Source organism: Myxocyprinus asiaticus, chromosome 22 (genome assembly GCF_019703515.2).
Source record: "Myxocyprinus asiaticus isolate MX2 ecotype Aquarium Trade chromosome 22, UBuf_Myxa_2, whole genome shotgun sequence".
In the NCBI taxonomy this organism is placed as follows: Eukaryota; Metazoa; Chordata; class Actinopteri; order Cypriniformes; family Catostomidae; genus Myxocyprinus; species Myxocyprinus asiaticus.
Window position 1 is genome coordinate 32879111 of NC_059365.1, and position 24610 is coordinate 32903720.

General features: G+C 39.4%; 1 protein-coding gene across 5 annotated transcripts in view; it reads right to left on the reverse strand.

Annotated features, from left to right (window-relative positions):
- The window catches only part of LOC127413036 (relaxin receptor 1-like), a 153842-nt gene that overhangs the window by 67299 nt on the left and 61933 nt on the right, over positions 1-24610 (reverse strand). For all 5 annotated transcript variants that reach the window (XM_051649840.1, XM_051649842.1, XM_051649843.1 and 2 more), the window contains exon 3: positions 2720-2803. In XM_051649840.1, the coding sequence (XP_051505800.1) occupies positions 2720-2803 (84 nt within the window). The remainder of the gene's footprint in view (positions 1-2719; positions 2804-24610) is intronic.

Genomic DNA, 24610 nt, shown 5'->3' on the forward strand with positions numbered 1-24610 from the left:
CTAAGCCATTACATCAATATTTTAAACTTATTTGAACCTTCACAACTAAGAAAAACAATGTGTCAATATACACTTTATTAGGAACACTATGGTACTGATAAAGTGCCTGACGTGGTCTTCTGCTGTTGTAGCCCATCAGCCTCAAGGTTCGATGTTCTGTGCATTCTGAGATGATATTTTGCTCACTACAATTGTACAGAGTGGTTATCTGAGTTACCGTAGCCTTTCTGTCAGCTCCAACCAGTCTGGGCAGTGTTTCCCAAAAGCATCGTAAGCCTACGTAGATCGTAGAAACCACTGGAGACAATGGTCTCTACAATCAACTTAAGCTTGTGATGCTTTTGGGAAACACAACCCTGGCCATTCTTTGTTGACCCTTCTCATCAACAAAGCGTTTCTGTCCACAGGACTGCCGCTCACTGGATGTTTTTTGTTTCTGGCACCACTCTGAGTAAATTCTAGAGACTGTTGTGCGTGAAAATCCCAGGAGTTCAGCAGTTACAGAAATACTCATACAAACCCATCTGTCACCAACAATCATGCCACGTTCGAAATCACTGAGATCAAATGTTTTCCCCATTCTGATGGTTGATGTGAACATTATCTGAAGCTTCTGACCCATATCTGCATGATTTTATGCACTGGACTTCTGCCACATGATTGACTGATTAAATAATCACATGAATAAGTGTACAGGTCTTAATAAAGTGCTAAGTGTATATTAAGCAGTCAAATCAATAACAAATAGGTGCTGTTTTATTGAATAAGTTTAGAACTGCTGTCTGCTTTAGCAATAACGATTTACTGACTAGGATATTTAAAAAGTTAAAGACAGAGAAGTGTTCATTTATGTCTCATTTTTGTTATTTTAGTCCAAGTCCAATAAAAGATGGATTTGAGACTGGGCTTGAGTACCCCAACTCTAATTTTTGGTATGTGGCAACAATATTGTAACAACTACAGTTGCCCCGGTTTCCCCTATTATCGCAAAAGAACACATGTAGGGATTCAGAGTGATGTTTGGGATTGATCAGGTGGTTTTGTTAGTTTTGAAATGATCATCAAGTAAATACAGGATGTCCAGTTGACATGAATAAAGTTCTCAAAAGGTATTCTGAATATGGTGTGATTTGTTTAACATTGCATCACAACGCCTTGTCGTTGTCTACACTGGACGCATCGAAGTGAACGTTCTAAAATGTTTCTTTGTTTTGTTGCAAGGAGTGGTGCCAGCGCATGTAAAGCAAAATAGAACATGCCATTCGTTTACTGTCAGCGCAACAAGGCACGATGCGAGGGACACATCAAGTGTAGACAGCATCGTTGATTATAATGGAAGAAATTTGCTTTTGCCACATCGTGCCGCGTCGATAATGGCTGGTGTAGACAGGGTGTTAGAATCATTAGCATGTCTTTCAACTGTCAAAAGTTCAGTTAGTATACAAATACCACAGTGCTGTATTAGGTCAAATGCTCTCCACATTTAGGGGATTTGGTTGTTTAGTAGTATTTTCAGTTGCATTAATATAGACCTTAAATGTGCACACACTTTTATTTAGGATAATGCTCCTAAATTGGCTTACAATGATCAAGTAATGGAGAAAGGACCTCTTACCAAAAAAATTAAACAAATAAAATAAACCTAGATCGGACTTGAGACAAAAATAAAAGTACTTTGTATCCTTTGAAAGGTGGAATTTAATTACCACAGATGTAAGTCAAGTTTTAACTATTACCTAAAGCGAACCACATGATACGTGGCTCTAATGAGGGACTGCTGCGGCCGGCTAGCTTGTTGGAGTTCTCCTGTTTAATGTCTGCCAATGCGCCGCTCGCAGTTCAGACTATTTAAATTTTGACCCAGCTCCTGCTGATTTTTCAAAGTGTTAGCTAATGATTACAGGACAATTACAGGTCAGTCCAAACTAGCTTTTCATGAGATCAAACTTCAAACCATTCCGCACTGCCCTTTTATTTCACAGTAGAATCAAGCTGTCAATATTATCCGATGGAAAAGTGGATATCCAGACCCTGCCGACCAATTAATATTGTGGAGGATGAGGGCTTAAGAGATTTAATAGCAACAGATATGAAACCTACATGGACTAGTTTTTCCAATTAGTCAACCTCCCACTTAGACATTGGGAAACATTTCATGTTACTTGAATTGGTAATATTTTAGTGGATTTCTGTCTTTATACTGTGGAATACTATGTTTGGAAAATGTTAATAAAACATTGTTTCATATTGTTTTCATGCGATGAATTGCTATTACATATTTTAATCAACTGACTGCACTAAAATAAATACTTACTCAGACAATTTCAGTGTAGCAAAATGCCATCATTTTTGACAATAATAAAAAAAAAAGCTATGCATGCCAAACTCTCTGGGGACCCGGTTAGACATTATCAGTATTGTGTTTTTAATGAAGGTCTTGTGTTTCATCTTTTGCATCCATCAGTCTAATTGACCATCTTTAACTGTATTGCAGTTTTTAATGCAGTTTTTAAAAGCAGGCCAGGCAGTATTTCTAAAGGGAGACTTTAAACCCAGTCCTGGGACCAAACACTGCAGACAACTTGCCAAGCCAAGAAAACAGACAAACAGAAAAAATGCAAAATATGCACACAATTCCCTACGAGGTTCAATTTCTTGGAATTCTTGTTCAGCTAAAGTCTCGGAGATGTAAAAAAAAAAAAAAAAAAAGCATACTCACAGCAGGCATTTGACTTGGTTCCAGGGTTATTTCTGGGGATGCCAAAATAGTTATCAAAGAGATGTGGCCAACCATTATTGTCCCCTAAAAGAAAGAGAACAATTGGTGATGAGTTACACAAACAAAACGCACTATCTAATTTATGGTTGTTCATTTTAGTTACTATATCATAACTTTTTTCATATTTTCATAACATATTTTCACCACAATTTTGGGGTCAAATGAATCAAGTCTGTGAAACTAAAATAGACCAAAACAAGGCCCTGGCTTGCGTTTTCTTGGTTTATTCCAAAAAGGACAAAGAAAAATTATATATACAATATAATATTATAGAATATAATATCCAGTATATTTTTTTTTATACTTTTTTATATTTTTTTTTATCATGCCCCCCTTTGAAACAAGAAGTTTCAAAGTTTTGTGCCCTCCCATCCCATAATCTGATTTTAAGTTTTTTTATATAAAAAAAAAAAAATAAAATTAAAAAAATTAAAAAATGCAACTACGTTTTTTCAACTTTGTCACAAAAAAGTTATATAAAAAAAGCAATCTTTCAGTTTTCACTTTTTTGCTAATTAATTAACAGTTACACTATTTATTGAAAAAAATAATCTGAATGAACTTTGTCACCAGAACTACATTGTTCTTTTATTTTCTGTATACTTTGTTACATTAATACATAAAAAATTTTAATAATGCCTATATACTTGTAAAACATCAAAAAATAGAATAACTAACAAGTGATACTGCTGCTGGAGCAATGCTAATATATAATAGCTCACCCAAAGATTTTAATTTGTGCCAACATTTACTCATTTTACTAAATTATACTTTTTTCATCCATGAAACACAACAATGAGGGATGAGGGGATCGTGATTGTGACGGTCAAGCTCCAAAAGCACATGAAAGCACCATAAAAATAATCCATATCACTCGTGCAACATATTTAAATTCTTCTGATACCATTAGTGTTGTGAGAAACAGACCTAAATTTAAGAGTTAATTCACTTCTTCACCGATTTGAATCTGGAGCATGCAAAACATCTTTGCTTACATATGTGCAGCGCAGTGAGCACACCTGATATCACATAAATATAAATGCCTCGGGCCGTCGAGATCTGCGTGCACCGGATGCACTGCAGTGCCAGGTGAAAGGCTTAAGGAGAAAAAGGCGAAGGGAAAGAAATTGTGAACATTGATACTTGCATTTAAAAAAAATATATAATTAAATGTGTGAAAGTGAATAAGATTTGACCCAAGGGCAGTCTAACTATTTCAGTGGTTCTCGAGAACCACTGATATAGGTAATAGTTTTTACATTTAAATTTTTAATCATTAAGCAGATGCTTTTATCCAAAATGCCAAATGAGGAACTTACTAGCAAGCAACTTGTCATACAAAGTCAACAATATCTGCAGTATCGCACTGCCACGTTCTTAGAGTAGCTGGAGTAATATATAAGCTAGCATAGAAGAAAGACACAGACAAGGAATGTTTTTTGTTTTTGTTGTTATAATAATTAAATAGTAAGTGCAATTATTGTGGTTTGGTTAAGTGCTTGTGGAATATATGCATTTTTAGATGGTTCTTGAATGCTGAGATGGTTACAGCAGATCGTGTGAAGTTATGTATAGGATTTATATCTCCTATGTGCCAGCATTTTTCTGCTACACAGGTGTTCAGTGATTCAACACTTTGATGGCAAAACGGAGACCAGAATGGCAAATTCAAGTGGCTATAAATACTTTGTCAGGGTCTGAGTGTCATTCTGTGGGTCTTCAGAGTAACAAATGGGTCTCAGCTCATTTAATAATTTTCTATGGGGAAGCTGCATAATACATACTAAAGCATTTCAGTTTCTCTTGTTTTAAGAATCACATTAACCTTCTCAGCCCTGTATATCTTCTTGACTCTAGTTTCCAAACATCAAAAGTTGTGGAGGAATTGAAGCAGGCAGCATGCAAATATGTGTGATTTCAGTGGCGTTTCCTGTCTCCTGACACCTCACATCTCAAACAAACGAATGTCAACCATCCAGTTTTCTCAATCCACTATCATCAATCAGTGTCTAAGTCGAGGTGATCTCATTCGTATTCACAGGTTTTTCTATGTAAAGTATACACGAAAAATCTAATTAAGGTCAACTAATTATGATTTTACAAAGGCAATCGGTTTGCATGCTTTTTTGAAGTAAACACTTATTTTGCTCAAGTAAACTGAACATAATTTTTTAAGTAACGTTAAATAGTTACAAGTAAGCTTAACTCATCAATGATTAAAGTATCGTTGTTTTGATTTAATTATTTAAATTGGGTTATAACATGTCTTATACATTATAAGGGAAATTATGACTAGACTCTAAGCTAGCCATATGGCACACTGGACTCTAATTATACTTCTTAGTACACATAAATCTGCCCTTTGTAAAGTACAATTGAGTAAAGTAAAATGGCTTAAACTTCACAGGCTCCAAGTTCACCAGAGTCAACACTTATCACTCTCATGGTGACTTAACAAAAATCTAAATTATCAACCAGCTATAACAAAACAACAACAATAGTCGTAAGAATTAAAACCAAATACATTTTTAAATAAAAACAATTGTTTTACAACATAAGTTCCCTTGTTTTGACCAAACAAACATAATTTATTGAAGCGCAAGGGTTTATGGGTATCCCACGCAGCCGTAATTTTGTACTTGGTAATTTTGAGTTAGTAGTACTCAAAGCCAATGTTTAAAGAATTTATGTATTTGAGTTATGATTCCACATTGTGACATTTCAAGTAATGTTTAATTAGGACCATTTAAATGTTTATATTAATGACAACTTTAGGATTTAGAGAGTAACGGTAACTTAATTAAAACTAGTAAGAATAGTAAAGATTTAAGATTGAGTTGAGTAAACTATTTTTTATAATTTGAGATTACTATTAGTATTTACAGAGTACACGTAAAATGTTTAATGTTTGGAAAGACACTGAATGTTCAAAATCAACATATTAACAGCATTGAGAAGCCCTTTTATGTACAACTTGTTAAATACAAATTGTTATGAATCTTCTGACGACTGGTCAGAACTAAAATTTGCTGGAACGTTTGTAAAGAGTTCAATGCACAGACACAATCCCATAGTGGGACTCTCATTTATCAGTAACAGGGTTAGGTGCAATCCAATTACAAAGTAATCAGTTACTCTAATCTATTTACTTTTAAAGTAAAAAAGTAGTGTAACATTACATTTTTAATTCTTGTAATCAGATTACAGTTAATGACATTAATTGAGTTACACATTGTAAAATATGTATAAAATATTTAAAATGAATTCGTATTGCATCTTCATTAGCTGAATGGTGTGCGACAATGAACAAGGAGAAAATATATATTTTTCCCTGAGCAGAAAAACATAAACGTCCCTATGAAAAGTGTTTTAGAAAGTAACTTAAAAGTAAAGTAATTAGTAATGGGATTACTTTTCAAGTAAATCTGATTACAATTTTAGTAGTTTTAGTCATTTGTAGCGGATTACTCTCGCGTAACTTACCCAGTACTGCTCAGTAAATGGAGAAACTTTGCCAGAGATAAACATTTAATTATATTATTGCTTTATTTATAAATGAAATACAAAATGAACTAATAAATGTAATTTGCACAAAAGGTTAAATTGTCAAATTAGGAAAATGTGGATGGTGTACAACATATTTAATCTCATTTATTATAAATGCTATAAAATCAACCTATGGATTTTATTAATTTCGCAGCAAATCCTTTCAATTTTTCCATTTGAACCATGTAAACTGGCACAAAGACCTCATTGAAACCATAACAGCACACATTCCATTTGTCACTACAGACAGAAGTAACACATACAATTTCTCTAATGTAGAAGGTAACACTGTTAAAGGTAGACTCAAGCTGGGATCTAAATGCCAAACATGTCCAGTGGCTCAACGGAGCCACATATTTTTGCTGAACAGAAGAAAAAAGGTTAGCAGGGACTTTTTCATCAGTCTTTTGCCCCAGTGCAAACCAGCAAAAATACATTATGCAATATGTTGTTGTTACAGTGCAGAACAGTGCTTTACTGATATTCAGACACATTCTGATTAAGGTTTGTTTTAAACTCCTAACCCCAAGTATTAAAGTTGTCAAATTAATTCAGCCCGAACTGCTTAAAGTATAGACACCATTCAAACTTTGTTTTGTGGATAGTTTTTGTCTTAGGTGTGCCATCTATTTTTCTTGTTTTGTAATCTTTATCCTTGATATTTAAAGAGCACCTATTATGGTTTTTAAACGTGCCTAATTTAGTTTTTAAGGTCTCATACAATAGATTTACATGCATCCAAGGTCAAAAAACATTTTTATTTGCTCATAATTTAAATTGCAGCATTACCTTTTTTTCCCCAGCATCAAAATCGACTCGTTCAATGATCCGTTCTAAAGGATTCATTCTAAACTCCTCCTTTCAGAGAGCCTATTCTTCTCTGATTGGTCATATGTCCCAGTCTGTTGTGATTGGTCTACCGCTTAGTTTAGTGTTTGAGGGCGGGACAAAGCTGTTCGCGAGCAGCCAATGAAGACCAGAGGTGCGTTTTGTTTGTTACCAAATTACGTAGGTTAGAACAGGAAGTAAGTCTGGAATTACTAACGACTCGTTTCAGGTGTTCAGCATCGGTTCTTTCTTTTGGGAGTCAATAACTCCATTTTTGTGCACTTTGATTTTTGAAACTTTGCAGACTTTTTTACATTCACAAACAGCTATATAACACACTACATGAAAGGTAATATTTGAAAAACCATAATAGGTGCTCTTTAAGATGAAAGGAATAGTGTCCCTCATGCAGTTCCAAACCCATATGACTTTCTTCTGCAGAACACAAATGGAAATAATTTAATAAATGTCTTGTTGGCTGAATTCAATACAGTAATAAAGCAACCAAAAGTGTCATAAAAGTAGTCCATGTGGCTTGTGCGTTATATATAAAGTCTTATGAATTCATACGATCACTTTGTATGTAAGTACTTTATATATTATTCGATTGAGAGTGAATCGCAACTTCAATCTGTCAATTCATCATAAAAAGTGATCGTATGCCTTCAGAAGACTTGTAACAAATTGGGCTTACCCCAATCAATAAACTCAATAGTTACCTCAAATAGGCTAAAATATTTTTTGAGTGTAGGAAAAAAAAAATAAACCTGTTTATGGTTTGACAGGCACAGCAGGCAATATCAGGGAGAGATCAGTGTGAGAAGAGGAGAGCATAGGGAATGACAACACAGCGGCAGTCACAGAGGACACTGGGAATAAGAACGAGGGGGTTGTACAAGATGAGGGATCAGAACAGGACAGCGGACAGTATTCAATGGAGTGGAGCCACACTGTGTTACTGACCCTGCTTTGTGAGGTGATACGTCAAGTGACCAAGTGAAAAATCTTCTCATTGACAGAGGAGCTGCTGCTTTTCACAGTCGCAGGTCACATTACCCTGCTTCAACTACAGATAGACTGATAGGCAGAAAGTCTTGGTCTCTCACTAATGACATGCTGATTTCTCTTTTACCAAATGGCCAATGTGTGAGTAGAGACTGTGTGATTTATTCTCCATCAGCGGGTAACATATTCCATTGTGTGTCGGCTACTTTCCACAAAGTACAACCAATTTGTTGAAGGCTTTTGTGACTGGAAGCAACCTGAACACCTCACGAGAGGAGAGAGGAGTTCTCTATTGAAAATGTCCAGAGGCACAGCCACAGTTAATTCGGACTTAGAAAAGCAAGTCCACAAGGAAAAGCATTACTGGCATGAAGTTCTCAAGAGAGTAGTAGCAGCGGTCAAATTTCTTGGGGAGCGAGGCTTGTCATTTAGAGGGGACGATGAATTGTTACATTCCCCTCACAACGGAAACTTTCTCGGCATCCTTGAACTCATCGCTCAATTTGACCCGTTTTTAGCAGCACACCTTAAGAAATATGGGAATAAAGGCAGAGGTGTTGTGTCATATTTATTATCAACTGTCTGTGAAGAGTTCATAGATTTAATGGGCGAAAAAACTGCCATCATCAATGAGTTACTTGATGCTAAGTATTTTTCACTCATAGTGGATTCTTCCCCAGATCTGTCCCATACTGATCACTTAAAATTTATTTTTTGATTTGTCAATAGGGAAGGAAATGCAAATATAATTGTAAACAGCATTCTTCCATCTCAGAAATATTGTAAAGTTATGACACATGCTCTCTGTCTCTGAAGCCAAAAAACTAATTAATGTGTTCTTGACCTTAAGACTAAATTATTGTAATGCATTACTGGGAGGATGTCCTGCAGGTTCAATAAATACACTACAATTGGTTAAAAAAGCAGCAGCTAGAGGGCTGACTAGAACCTAGAAATATGATAATATCAGCACAATTTTGTTGTCACTACATTGGCTACCTTTTAAATTTCATATACATTTTAAAATACTTCTGACTACTTGCAAAGCTTTGAATGGTCTAGCACCACAGTACTTAAGCGACGTTCAATCATGCTATATTCCATCACATTCACTACGATTGCAAAATTCTGTTAATAATACCTTTAATATCAAAATCCAAAAAAGGAGGTAGATCCTTTTCCTATGTGGCTCCTAAACTATGAAGCAGTCTTCCTAACATGGACACACTGTATCAGTTTAAGTCTAGACTAAAGACTTATAATTTCAGTCAGGCATACATCTAATTTATCCAACAACTCTTAATTATGCTGCGTTAGTTAGGTCTGCTAGAACCGGAAACACTTCTCATATTCTATAATCCTGTTTTAAAGTGAATGGCATCTGCACTAATATTATTCTATTTGTCTATAGCCTCGGGAGACATATCCTGAGGTTACCAGAGCCTGTCAGATCCAGCTCTGGTCCTGCCTGATGTCCGACTCCCACTAATACATGATACTGAGTGATGACAACTAACTACAGCCTGTGCCAGCAAGATATCACTTCAGTCTACTATGATGGACTTCACAAAGCACTAACCATCAGAAATGGGATACTTCACCGGACATTGCCTGAAACACCTTTTGTTTGAGCACTCCAAACGCTCTCAGAATGATATAACGTGTATATGTGAACAACCCAAATGATCTCAGACTCCCCTAAAAGGTCCCACAAACGAACTGAACTGAAACCACCTCGGGAGGTGGTCTGAGTATGGTTCGTTTGTGGGTCCTTTTGTGGTTCGATTGATTGTTGCAATGTGAAGGCAAAGAGCTACCAATCTGTTTTGCTTTTTATGACATACTGTAAGTACCTCGAGGCTTGCCATTCAGCTGCATTACATAATCGCCTTATTGAGATTATTTTATCCGTGATTATTGTAAACTTTAAATTGCACTCAAATTTTACTGTCCAAATAATGGAATTTTAAGCGAATGTAGAAATACCATGATTACCATGACCGCGTCGTTATCTGATTCCAAGCACTCCCAATGAAACTGGCTGCAGTCAGAGCAGCTTCTGAAGAGCATGTGAAGATGAACTGCTTTGAAGCGCTGTGATGCGCGTGTCGTTTGTTGAGGTTCGCGCCAAACTCCCACGAAAATACAAGCTCTCCATTTCACTTTAATTGAATGTTTACATAATGGCAAATGATTTGGGTTCATTAATATATGCAGTGTTAATGACACGCAGGAGGAGACGCCCACTTTATTTCTGTTGAGAAACATTTTCAAATAGTCATACAATCTCATTTAGTTTTCCTTTATGCAAAATAAGGTTTTGTGGGATTAATCGGAGACCCTTAATGTGAAAGTAAATAATTAAGGACTGAGTTATATTACTATTGCATAATATAAATAGAATAGATTAGAATAGAATAGAATTGGCTGGGTTGTCTGGGTTATATTATAAACTGTGTAAATGTAAAGTTGACCAAAAAGAGGGACATGTTTTAAGTATTTGGAAATATTTTAACATTGAAAATATTATTTTTCATGTCATTTGATCCCTGTGCAATATTTTAAGTTGTTAAAGTCTTAAAGAAAATCACTTACATTGTCCACACAGTCCACTTTCATTGTGAACACAAAATGCACTGAGGTAATTTGCAGCTGGTTCCCTTTTTGGTTCACTTTAACTGAACTGGGCTTATTTAATTTTACTGAATTATATGTGAAACCACCCTAATCTGCCACAAGCTTAAAATCGAACTGCAGTGCACTTTACTGACCTCTGCCTGCATCACCTTGGTCAAAGGATGGACTACAATCTTAAAATGGAAAACAGATAAATGAATTACCAACTAAAGCCTACATCAGTCAAATAACAAAGGACAATTCATCTGTGTGCACTTTCGCAGTTAATTCATGGTGGACTTCAAAGACTTTAGTCATTAATCTTACTGTTCACAAAAAATCTTTTTGTTTAAACATTGGCCCCTAACACTTACTTACAGAAGTTTACTAATTTTAAACCATGACTTGTACTACACATAAATAACTAATATTGGCATTATATTCATGCTGCTCTTTGGGGAACTGTTCTTAGCCAGAGGGGAACTGGCCTCACAGTGAGCCTGGTTTCCCCCAAGGTTATTTTTTTCCATTAACCAACATCTTATCGAGTTTTGTGTTCCTTGCCACAGTCACCTTTAGCTTGCTCATTGGGGTCTAAATACAAATATTTTTTACTTATTTATTTACTTTTTTATTTTAAGGCACAATTTGTATTAAACCTTGCAATGACATTGCTATATCACAGCTTCTTTTTCTGTTAAATCTTAATTTTCTATAAAGCTGCTTTTAAATGATGTGTGTCGTGAAAAGCGCTATACAAATAAAAAGGACTTGACTTGTATATACAGCAATTTTGGGAGCATACAAAACTGCACACAAGAACGCAGGACTTCCAAATTACCACAGTAATGCAATGCAACACAGATAATATTCACAAGGTTGTATGGAGAATGTTCTTTTTAGAAAGATTTTCTTGTCTAAAAAATAGAGGTACTTGTAAGTGCTCATTTTATGTAACCAAAATTGCAATCATTCTGACACAGACAACATATTTTCTAAAAATGATTTAGAACAGTCCCTACAATTTAGCAGTTCTCTCTTACTTTTCTGTTCAAATGTTAACTTTGGTTATTATTAGAGGAGGTTAAATGCAAGACAATTACCACAGAGACTGTTTTCAGGGTTCATTAGCAAAAAAAAAAAAAAAAAAAACTTTATGTTTTAATGACAAAGGAAATTGACACATTGCTTTTGTGGCTCATTATCCATCGAATTGATTATTCATGGCTGAAATGCAAATCTTAATTAAACATCTAAGCTTTGCTACAAAGTCCTCAAACAGTATCAGCAGTATATATATATATATATATATATATATATATATATATATATATATCACACACACACACACACACACACACACACACACACACACTACCGGTCAAAAGTTTTGAAACACTTACTCATTCTTTATTATTATATATATATATATATATATATATATATATATATATATATATATTTCACATTTTAGATTAATAGTAAAGTCATCAAAACTATGGAATAACATAAATGGAACTATGGGAATTATGTTGTGACTAAACAAAATCCAAAATAAATCAAAACTGTATTTTAGCATCTTCAAAGTAGTCACCCTTTGCCTAGAATTTGCAGACATGTACTCCTGACATTTTATCAACCAACTTCTTGAGGTATCACCCTGGGATGCTTTTTAAACAGTATTGAAGGAGTTCCCATCTATGTTGGGCACTTATTGGCTGCTTTTCTTTATTATTTGGTCCAAGTCATCAATTACAAAAAATATATATATATCTTTTTTTTTTTTATTACATTTTAGTTTTATAATGAAATAAATTAATATGGTGGCACAATTATATTCTTGTCTACAAAACTAATTTCAAACATTTAAGCATACGCCTTCAGATCAAAAGATTTTTAAGATCATGAGAAACATTTCAGTCGTGTTTCAAAACTTTTGACCAGTACTGTATATATATATATATATATATGTTGTCACATATAGCACAAATCTGTTTTTTTTTTGTGTATTTGAATTTTTTTTTTGTAAAAGGTGAACCCAAAAATAAAAAATCTCAGTGACAATCAGTCCAAAAGATTGCATTTGAAAAACAAATCGCAACTGGGTGCAGTGTGAACAAAAACTTAGTTTAACTTAAATATTTTAGAAATGTTTTCTATATTGTATATACCTCTATAAAATGTCATACACTCTCTATGTTGTATCCACGGAAAAATTGTTCCTTTTATTTGATACCACAAATCAAGAAAAAAGGGTGAAGAAAAAAAGGTCCTGGTTACTTTCGTAACCTCCGTTTCCTGATGGAGGGAACGAGACGTTGTGTCGATGTAGTGACACAAGGGGTCACTCTGCTTTTTGAAAAAAGGCCAATGGGAATTGGCGAGTGGAATATGCATGCCACTCCCCCGGACATACGGGTATAAAAGGAGCTGGTATGCAACCACTCATTCAGGCTTTGTGCTGAGGAGCCGAGACAAGGTCCCGGCCATTTCAGCGGGTAGTTCAGTGTTGTGGCAAGAGGGACACAACGTCTCGTTCCCTCCATCAGGGAACGGAGGTTACGAAAGTAACCAGGACGTTCCCTATCTGTCACTCACTTGACGTTGTGTTGATGTAGTGACACTAGGGGTCCCTATACAAAACGCCACAACTAGCTGAACTGTGTTACGTGGACTGGCGGTGCGAGATGGGCAGACTGCTGTGTGCCTCGTAGCCAGCACACCAGGCCATCACGTAACCTCCCCCAACGCTCTTATGAGCATTGAATGGTCCTTCAGGAACAAGTTGACTGCCCAACAAATAGGGACAGGCTAGCCCAGCCGTGGCCTCTTTTCCTCTCCCCAGAAAGAGTGGAATTTGTTAACCGACTGGGGGCCATAAATGTCTACGTCGGGGGGGTGTCACTCCCAAGGGGAAGACACCACAGACACCACACCCCACCCAGAGAAGGGGGGGGGGGGGGTATTTTGAGTGGAAATACATCACATGGTCTTACCGAGTCTTGTTGGAAGTATGTCATGTGGAGAAGTCAAATGGTAGGTCCTACCGGAGGGGGGAGGAGTTTCTACAAGCATAGTGACCGGGGGCAGAGGGGCCTCTGCCCAAGGAAGATGCAGTTTACCGACAGGGAAATGATTTAGCAGAAGATATATCACATGGGGTCACCTATGGGGATCCAGCGCATGTGGAGCACCTACCCCGGTACAGGGCTTAGTTAGCACATGTATTGGACCGGCAGCGAGTTTCTCCGCAAACTCGTCTGCCACAGGGTTAAGGAGGAAAGTCATCCAGGGATCACAACTTGTGAACACGACTGGGAGTCAAAGGTGCACGTCTTCACCTCATGGGAGGGGAAAGACGCTAATGCAAGTGGTACACCCGGCCAGCTGTCCCAGAACTTACCTGTTCGGACCTGACAACACATGGGATGAAACCGGCTCAACCCGGAGATTACAGAACCTCACAATGGTGTTGGGTGTCGCCCAGCCCACTGCTCCGCAGATGTCTGCCAAAGATGCGCCACTGGTCAGGGCCCAGGAGGCTGCTACACTCATAGTAGAGTGTGCTCGTAGTGCCATGGGGAGCGGCACGTTCTGAGCGTGATATGCCATCATGATGGCGTCAATGACCCAGTGGGCGATCCTCTGTTTGGAGACAGTGCTTCCTTTCCGCTGTCCACCAAAGCAGACAAAGAGCTGCTCGGAGCTTCTAAAGCTCTGTGTGTGATCCAAATAGATGCGTAAAGCACACACCGGACACAGCAACACCAAAGCTAGGTCTGACTCCTCCTGGGCCAGCGCTTGCAGGTTCATCACCTGATCCCTAAATGGGGTCGTGGGAACCTTGGGCACATAGCCCGGTCGGGGTCTCAGGATCACGTGAGAGTAGCCCGGACCGAACTCCAGGCACGTTTTGCTGACAGAGAATGCCTGCAGGTCCCCTACCCTCTTGATGGAAGTGAGCACAGTCAGGAGGGCAATCATCAAAGAGAGTTCCTTAAGCTCAGCTGACTCCAGGGGCTCCCTGTAGAGCCCGAAGGACTACAGGGAGGTCCCATGAGGGGATGAGACGCAGTCTGGAGGGATTCAACCTCCTAGCACCTCTCAGGAACCTGATGATCAGGTCGTGCTTCCCTAAGGAATTACCGTCCACTGTGTCGTGCTCAAGAGAGGATACTTTGATACAGTGGTTCTCACATTAGTGGGTGCAGAGAGGTTGACAGGGAGATGGACATGTATATTACGGTTGTTATCGATTAATCAATCATCAATTATTTGCCATTATTCACTTAATTGATCAATAATTGTAATTAAACAAAAGAAATGTGGAAGATCCACAGCATTTACCATGATGCTGGTTTATTTTGCCAGCCAGCAGAAAAAAATTAAAGGAATAGTTCACCCAAAAATGAAAATTAAAGCCATTATCTACTAACCTTTCTGTAGTTCTACACCTATATGACTTTCTTTCTTTTTCAGTCCACAAAGAGAGAAATGAAAAAAAAAATCTGCTCACTAATGTCAAACAATGGCAGTGGATGGTGACCACTTCTTCAAGCTTTAAAAAGTATAATTAAGAAGTCTAATAAATTATTCCATGTGACTCATGGCTTGTCCTGGAGGCATACGTTAAGGTTTAGTGACTGAGAAACAAAATGAATGCTAATTAATTATTTATTAAACATCTTCACCGACATTGCTCTCCTGTGCGCTTTCATGAGAATGCATGAGAGCAGCAGTAACTACCTCTCTCAATAGATGGGGCGTTCAAACGAAAACAAACTTTTTATTTGCTCCAACTGAACAATTGCAAAGATATTCACAACAGCATACAACACAGCTGCACACAAACCAGATATCAGAACTTAAAAAACATGTCTGAAGAGTTTAAAGTCAAAGAGGTGATGCAATTTTATGACTATATGAACTGGAGTATTTGTAATCAAACAGAGAGATGGAGGATGAGGCTGCTACAATCACACCGGGTCCTAACCAAAAGCGACATGAAATGCAATAAAAGGTATCTTTTTTAATGTTCATCAGAGCTTTTGTCTTAACCAGGACATTCTGTCGATCGCTTTGTTTCTATTTTGCAGCATTGTGCCAGGTAGCCCCACAGGTGGTCCGCTGTGAACTGGCACTCACTATTAAAAACAACTTAACGTATTAAATGCTATAGATCAGGGGTTTTCAAAGTGTGGGGCGTGCCTTCCCAGCGGGACGCTAGAGCATGTCAGGGGAGGTGCAGAGAATGGTAAAAGTTTTTATTAAATAATTAATATGTATTGACTAACTATTTAAACAGTTCTGAAAATAACAGACAAATATATATATTTATCAAGAATCTTTATGACGATTCTCTGACATTTGTCAAGCCCGCCAATGAAGCAGACATGAAGTATTAGTCTGTGCAACAAGGTTAAAAATGGGAAAGGAGGAGGCGGGAACCGGCTGAACGGTCAAAATAATATTTAATGAAACAAAAAGACACAACACAAACGCACATACGGCAGATGCGTGTGGCTCTCTCTCTGTCGAACTGCCGCATCCCGCTGCACTTATCCCTCTATTCGGCTGATTAGCCTGATTGGGGGCCGGGCGTGTGTAGTCACGGCCTGGCCCCACCCTCCTTCTTGTCACACTCTGTAATAACAATGGAGCCGTTTCTGAGACCACCAAATTCGAATGCTTCAGTTTCAGGGGTCAAACCCAAAAGGCGATGATACGATGAGCAGTATTTAAGTTTAGGATTTACATGGACAGGATCAGTTGATGCACCACGACCTTTATGTGTCATATGTCAGGAGATTTTAGCTAATGTGACATGCTAAACTCAGCAGACACCTTGAAGTAGCGTGATGTAGGGCTTTACTGGTTGTTTAGATCAGTGTTACTATCAGAAATAATTAATAATTATTTCTGTAGTTATTAATTAATATTTGAATTAATCAATTGAATCTAACTCATTAAAACCTCATATGGGGCTCCAGTAAATGTAGTGTGCTACATTTAGGAGCAAGTTTGGTTATTAGCAATAATTAATAATTATCAAAGATAATTATTAATTATTCAAATCAATAGAACATTGATGAGAATTAATGTTAGCTTTTTTTAATCCTTTAGATCAACAATTATCAAAGATAATCGTTAATTGTCAAAAATCAAATAATATTAATAAGGATTAACATTGACTGGGCACCACCCTGAAATCAGGGACTAATAACCAAATAGTAAAACAGTCTCAATATTATATTGTTTTCTTAGGAAAATCGACATCCGAAGAATATCGATTTTCGGGAAAAAAACAATGAATGAAGGTTTGAATCCGAGCACTGACATCCCGTCAGCATGACACAGGCGTATGCAAAACAAACCAAAACACTTCTCTTTGTAATATAAACAAAGTTTATTTATGCAGTAATATCAATTAATAATTAATACAATGCAGTCAATAAACTTCCGACTTACAACCACAAACTAAACAGTGATATGATTAGATATGGAAATAAAAATAATCCTATAACACATAAGGTGTGTGTGTGATAGTGTGTGTGTGTGTGTAAGGAGGGACGCGCACAAAATGGCGGACGTGACTCTCGTGGAGAGTATATCATGCGAGACTTCCGGCCAGGGAATATGACCGCGAATGGGGGCGGAGAGAAACCAGTCAATGGCGTCTACCAGTTACCGCGTGTATCTGCTTGTACGATAGCTTAGAGACAAAGCCGGGCTTTAGGATTTAAGCTATCTACGAGCCAAAATGTGTGCCAGAATGTTTGTGAGGGATCGCGTGCCTGCGTGTGTGTGTGTGTGTGTGTGTGGTTAGTACGAGAGAGAGAGAGAAGTGACAGCCCTAAAGCCGATTTCGTGATCGTGGGAGAGAAGCAGCTGTTAGTTCATCGCTCAGAGACGTGGTGGACGGCTCGTAAACAGTCCCGCATACTTTGACTATTTAATGGATGAACTCAGTTTACCTGTCTCACCTGCGATGGCGAAATTGCACAACAGTTCAATTTGGTTGGACCACAATACAGCAAAACAAAATCGTGATAATTAATACCATGAGTATTAACAATGAGCGGACATGGTGGTCCGTAAACTGTACAAGCAAAAACCTTGAAACACAAGAATAGCACACTATAATATTCTTATCTCTGCCCAGACGTAAACCTCTTACTTGAATCGCATGAGGACACAGGTAGAATGTGTTTTCTCCGTCCTTTAACTCTGACCCGGTTCCTTGAGGCTCGGGAGATGACGGGAGACCGTTTCCTCGCTCTGTCGGCAGGCGGTACGGCTGTTGATTCTCGGCGGGCTGGCGGAGAACTCAGAAATGTCAACTTGATTGAAGATGGAAGAGAAATCTTTAATCTCTTCACTTCTGTAGGCAAACGGATGAAGATGTGAATTGCTCGGCGGTCTCCTTCGGATCCGTTAGAGTGTTCGGTTGAACACAGAGTAATCTCAACTCGTCCAGCGAGATGGAGATTGTATGGCCACAGTTTCAAGTCGGACGTTACTTCCTTGTGCCACGAGGTTGCACCTAAGAGCAGTGAAGAGCTGCGTCCACATGCTGCAAACAAAGTTGCTGGAAGCAAATCCCGAAAGCATTTCAGAGGTATTTCAACTCCTGATGATGTCATGTTTGAGGGATGTTCTGTTGTGTGCCTCATCCAATAGGAGTTGAGAGTTCGATCCTTTAGTGAGCAAGGCTTCATGGGATTTGTAGTCTGTTTTGGACTCCCTTTGTTTGATTTTGGCGCGATTTTTATCAGTATAATTTACGACTTGGAATGTGGGGGCTTGAGTTAGGTTTTTACGACTGTGTTAGGCCTGCCTTTGTCTTCTATCTGAATACATGAGGCCCAACAGTGAAAACCTCCTGAGTTTTTCCAAAGAAAACTTCAAGCATTTCAATGTCAGAAAAAAGTTGGCGGAGAATTTGTCAAATTAAATGTAAAGGCCACTGAAACTTCATATCACGTTGCGCTGCGTATTGCCGAGGTGGACAAAGCACATAACATCGGAGAGACATTGATTCTGCCAGCAGTCAAACATATGTGCTCCTTGATGGTAGGAGAGGCAGCGGCTTCCAAGCTTGATTCTATTTCACTCTCTGACAACACAGTGGGTCAGCGCATCTCTGACATGGCACAGGATGTGAAGGAGCAAGTGTTAGACAGCTTCAGGCACAGCCCATTTTTTGCACTCCAGATTGACGAATCCACTGATGTGGCCAGCTGCGCACAGCTGTTAACATATGTGAGGTACGTGATAAACATGGACATTCAAGAAGAGTTTCTATTCAGTAGTCCTTTGCACACATGCACACATGCACTCGCGCGCACACACGCACACACACACCTCCCTGTCATAGGATAGTCAAACTGGTTTGACTGAGAAGGACCGTCAAACTTTTACTTTACAAAAGTAAAGTATGGAGTGCCACAGGGATCAGTTTTAGGGCCTCTGCTTTTCTCCTTGTATATGCTTCCCCTGGGAGATATTATCAGGAATCGTGGAATAAGTTTCCACTGTTATGCCAACGATACCCAACTTTATATTTCTTCAAAACCTGATGAGATTTCACAATTCTCCAAATTAGCTGAGTGTATCAATGACATAAATGATTGGATGGCCAGAAATTTCCTTCTACTCAATTTCGACAAAACAGAGGTACTAATTATTGGACCAAAAACCTCTAAAAATAAGCCGCTAAAATATAATTTGACTCTCGATGGATGTACTGTTACATCATCTTCAACAGAGAAGAACTTAGGTGTTATATTTGATACCAATCTGTCCTTTGAAAATCAAATTACCAGTGTTTGTAGAACAGCATTCTTCCACCTAAGAAATACTGCTAAATTACGACACACGCTCTCTGTTGCTGATGCCGAAAAACTAATTCATGCATTCATGACCTCAAGACTAGATTATTGTAATGCATTACTGGGAGGATGTCCAGCAAGATCAATAAATAAACTTCAATCGGTTCAAAATGCAGCAGCAAATGCAAAATGCAGAGTGTTGACAAGAACCAAGGATCATATTTGTAATGTTTAATGTGTGAGTTAATGTATTTCATGTCTTTTATTTTGAAAAGTTTAGTTCCTGTTTCCTGTCATGTGTCCCTAGTCATGTGATGTCCTGTTTTCCCTCCATGTTCATGTGTCTTGTTTTCATTGGTTCATTGTTTGATTTTCTTGTTTAGAGTTCTGTTTGTTCATTGGTTATGTTCTCCCATGTCCACGTATTTAAGCCCTCATGTTTTCCATTGTCCTTTGTCAAGTATTATGTGTGTATGGTAACGTGTCATTCTAAGTTCAAGTCAAGTCAAGTCAAGTCAAGTCAAGTTTATGTTCATGTTCATGTTCATGTTCATGTTCATTGTTCATGTTTATGTTTTGTTTAGTTCACGTTTATAGTTAGGGTTTTGGATATCACTTATGTAAATAAATTGCACTTGGGTTCATCTTTATCACGTCTTCATTGTCTTCATCATTGTCAGCAGCAGCTTCGTTACAATATTAGCCCCATTTTATCATCGTTACATTGGCTCCCTGTTAAATTTCATATTAACTTTGCACATTTTTAAAAAGAAAAAAATTAAATTTCACATCGACATAAGTATTCAGACCCTTTGCTATGACAAATGAAATTAAGCTCAGGTGCATCCCATTTCTCTGGATCATATTTGAGAAGTTTCTACAATTTGATACGAGTCCACCTTTGGCAAATTCAATTAATTGGACATGATTTGGAAAGGCACACCTGTCTATATAAAGTCTCACAGCTGAAAATGCATATCAGAGCAAATACCAAGCCATGAGGTGAAAAGGAACTGCCTGTAGAGCTCAGAGACAGGATTGTGTTGAGGCACAGATCTGGAGAAGGCTACTGTGGAGGTGGGGGCATGGCTGAGTGTTCGTCCTGAGAGAGTGAGAGTGGTAAGTGTTCACAACTGGGCCCACGAATGATGATTAACAGTTGTGTCCCCTTGCAGAAATGCTGGGGAGGGCTATAAAGAGCAAGAGAACATCAGAGTGGGGGGAGAAAGTGACAAGGACATGCTGTGTGTGCGTGTCTGCCTGAAACCATTATGTTAAAAAGCAAGTGCTCAGCTGGTTATAATAAAATACCTTCTGTGTTAGATTTCATCGTTCTCCGCTTCCTCCTTACAACACACATCAAATCTGTTACACTGGTGCCAAAACCCAGGATCGTTTGGAGGAAGTATACCTTGATATGGAGTCCTTGCCATTGGCCGGAATCCTCCAATCCCTTGCCAACATGCTGCATACCCAAAATCAGGCCCTGATTGAGCTTCGTGAAGATCAGGACCATCTCTTCCAGGAGATTCTCTGGGCTCAAGCGGAGGACCGGCAGACGTTCCAGTGTGTACTATGCCAGGAGAAATCCCTGACTGCGACCCCGGACACAGCTGCCACAGTGCCTCCGGTCGCCCTCATGAAGATGGGGCCAGAAGATGAAACGGAAATCTTTCTAGACATGTTTGAAAAAACTGCTGAGATCTGGAAGTGGCTGCGTGCCTAGTGGGCGGCCAGGTTCCTTCCACTGTTGTCTGGGGAACCTCAACTTGTGGCTCAAAATCTGCCGGCGGCTAATCTCCTAGTGTATGATGACCTCAAGAAGACCATCTTACAGTGGGTCGGCTGCAGCCCCGAGCAACACCAGCAACAGTTTCGCTTGCTAAAGCTTGACGAGCGTGGCCACCCATTTTCGTTCACTCAACAGCTTTGTGATGCCTGTGACGGAAATGGCTGTTGGCTGAGGACCGCAACACCAAGGAAGTTGTCGTTCTTGTGGTGCTGGAGCAGTTCATCCGTCATCTACACCTGGCATTGCTGGAGGAGGCAGTCCAACAGTTTCATGTTCCTGACTCACCGCAAGCTACCCCCGATCGAGCCGGAGTGAATAAAATACCTGTGAGTATTAAGGGGGGTACATATCAAGCATTGGTAGATTCTGGTTGTAATCAAACCACAATTCACCAATGCTTGATTCAAAACGAAGCACTGGGCACAAATAGGAGGGTGCAGGTAAGGTGTGTGCATGGGGATGTTCATGATTATCCTTTGGTTACCCTCCTCATTAAATTCAGAGGTAAAAAGCATTGAGGCGGTGGTTAGTCCCTGCCTCACCCATCCACCGGCCACCCCAAGAGCGCCTTTGCACCCGCTTCCTTTGGTCGAGGTCCCCTTCGAAATAATTGACATGGACCTCGTCGGGCCATTAGAACGGACAGCATGCGGGTGGAGGTATGGTATCTGGGGTTCCACTTGGGTCATGGGCAGTTGCGTCCCCAAATTGATAAGACTGCAGCAATTGCGACCTGACCAAGACCCAAGATCACAAAGGAGGTGAGACAGTTCCTGGGGCTGGCTGGCTGGCTACTATAGAAGGTTTGTGCCTAATTATTTGGATGTCACCAGCCCGCTGACTGATCTTACTAGAAAGGGAGCTCCAGACCAGGTCCAGTGGATGGAGCAGTGTCAACAGGCAAAAGCTGCACTTTGCGGCAGGCCGCTTTTACATGCACCTAATTTCTCTCTCCCATTTGTTTTACAGATGGATGCTTCAGACAGGGGGCTGGGGGCGGTGCTCTCGCAGGTGGTGAAGGAGGAGCAGCGGCCGGTGCTGTACATTAGTCACAAGCTGTCGCTGAGAGAGGCCAAGTACAGCACCATTGAGAAGGAATGCCTAGCCATCAAGTGGGCCATTCTCACCTTCCGATACTACCTGTTGGGGCAGGCCTTCACCCTCTGTTCTGAACACGCACCACTCCAGCGGCTCCATGCTAAATGCGCGGATCACCCGTTGGTATCTGGCTTTACAGCCTTTTAATTTCGAGGTGGTCCACAGACTGGGGGCACGGATGGCTGTTGCTGACTTCCTCTCAAGAAATGGGGGGGGGGGAGTGGAGGTCAGACTGGTGGAGGTGGTGGCGTGGTTGAGCATTCGTCTGGAGACAGAGAGAGAGTGGTAAGCGTTCACACCTTGACACACGAATGATGATTAACAGTTGTGTCTCATTGCAGAAATTCTGGGGAGAGCTATAAAGAGCAAAAAAACATCAGAGTGGGGGAAAGAGTGACACGGACATGCTGTGTGTGTGTCTGCCTGAAACAGTTATGTTAAAAAGTGAGTGCTGAGCTGGTTATAATAAAATAGCTCCTGTGTTAGATTTCAACATTCTCAGCTTCCTCCTTACAACACACATCGCACCTGTTTCAGCTAAAAAAATAAATTAAAAAAATTAAAAAAAATTGGTTGCATTGAAGGTTCCCAAGAGCATAATGGCCTCCCTAATTCTTAAATGGAAGTTTGGAACAACCAGGACTCTTCCTAGAACTGGCCGCCTGGCCAAACTGAGCAATCGGGGGAGAAGAGCCTTGGTAAGAGAGGTGACCAAGAACCCGATGGCCACTCTGGTTGAGCTCGAGAGATCATGTATGGAGACGGGTGAAACTTGCAGAAGGACAACCGTTACTACAACACTCCACCGATCTGGGCTTTATGGCACAGTGGCCAGACGGAAGCCTCTCCTCGTGCAAGACACATAAAAGCACCTAAAGAACTCTTAGACTGTGAGAAACAAGATTATCTGTTCTGATGAAATGAAAATAGAACAGTTTGGTCTCAATTCCAAGCGTCATGTCTGGAGGAAACCAGGCACCACTCCTCACCTGTGCAATACCATCTCAACAGTGAAGCATGGTGGTGTTAGTATCATGCTGTGTTTTTTTTTTCAGTGGCAGGGACTGGGGGAATGGTCAGGGTTGAAGGAAAGATAAACATAGCAAAATACAGAGATCAGAATCAGAATCAGAATGAGCTTTATTGCCAAGTATGCTTATACATACAAGGAATTTGTCTTGGTGACAGGAGCTTCCAGTGTACAACAATACAAAAACAATACAAAAACATTAGCAAGACATAGATAATAATAAAAAATAAAATTATACACATACATACAGACACACACATACATACATACACACATACACATGGGTAGTGCAAATCTAATACAATCTGTTATGTACAGTGTAAATACAAATCTGTTAAGTACAGTGCAAATTGTTGGAGGAATGAAATGGCAGAAGAGATTGGATGTGTCGGATAAATATAAGAAAGACTAAACTGTGTATTGCACATAGTTATTGCTCAATGGGGCAATTAACTGTTCATGAGATGGATAGCCTCAGGGAAAAAACTGTTCCTGTGCCTGACGGTTCTGGTGCTCAGAGCTCTGAAGCGTCGGCCAGAAGGCAACAGTTCAAAAAGGTAATGGGCAGGGTGAGTGGGGTCCAGAGTGATTTTTCCAGCCTTTTTCCTCACTCTGGAAGTGTATAGTTCTTGAAGGGGGGCCAGGGGGCAACCAATAATCCTCTCAGCAGTCTGAACAGTCCTTTGTAGTATTCTGATATCTGATTTCGTAGCTGAACAAAATTAGACAGTTATTGAAGTGCAGAGGACAGACTCAATGACTGCTGAGTAGAACTGTATAGGCAGTGCCTGTGGCAGGTTGAATTTCCTCAGCTGGCGAAGGAAGCACAACCTCTGCTGGGCCTTTTTCACAATGGAGTCAATGTGTGTCTCCCACTTGAGGTCCTGTGAGATGGTAGTGCCCAGGAACCTGAATGACTCCACTGCTGCCACAGTGCTGTTTAGAATGGTGAGGGGGGTAAGTGTTAGGGTGTTCCTCCTAAAGTCCACAATCATCTCCACCATTTTGAGCGTGTTCAACTCAAGATTGTTTTGACTGCACCAGAAGCGGTGTCCACTTCACCTTGGTGAAAGATGAAAATGCTG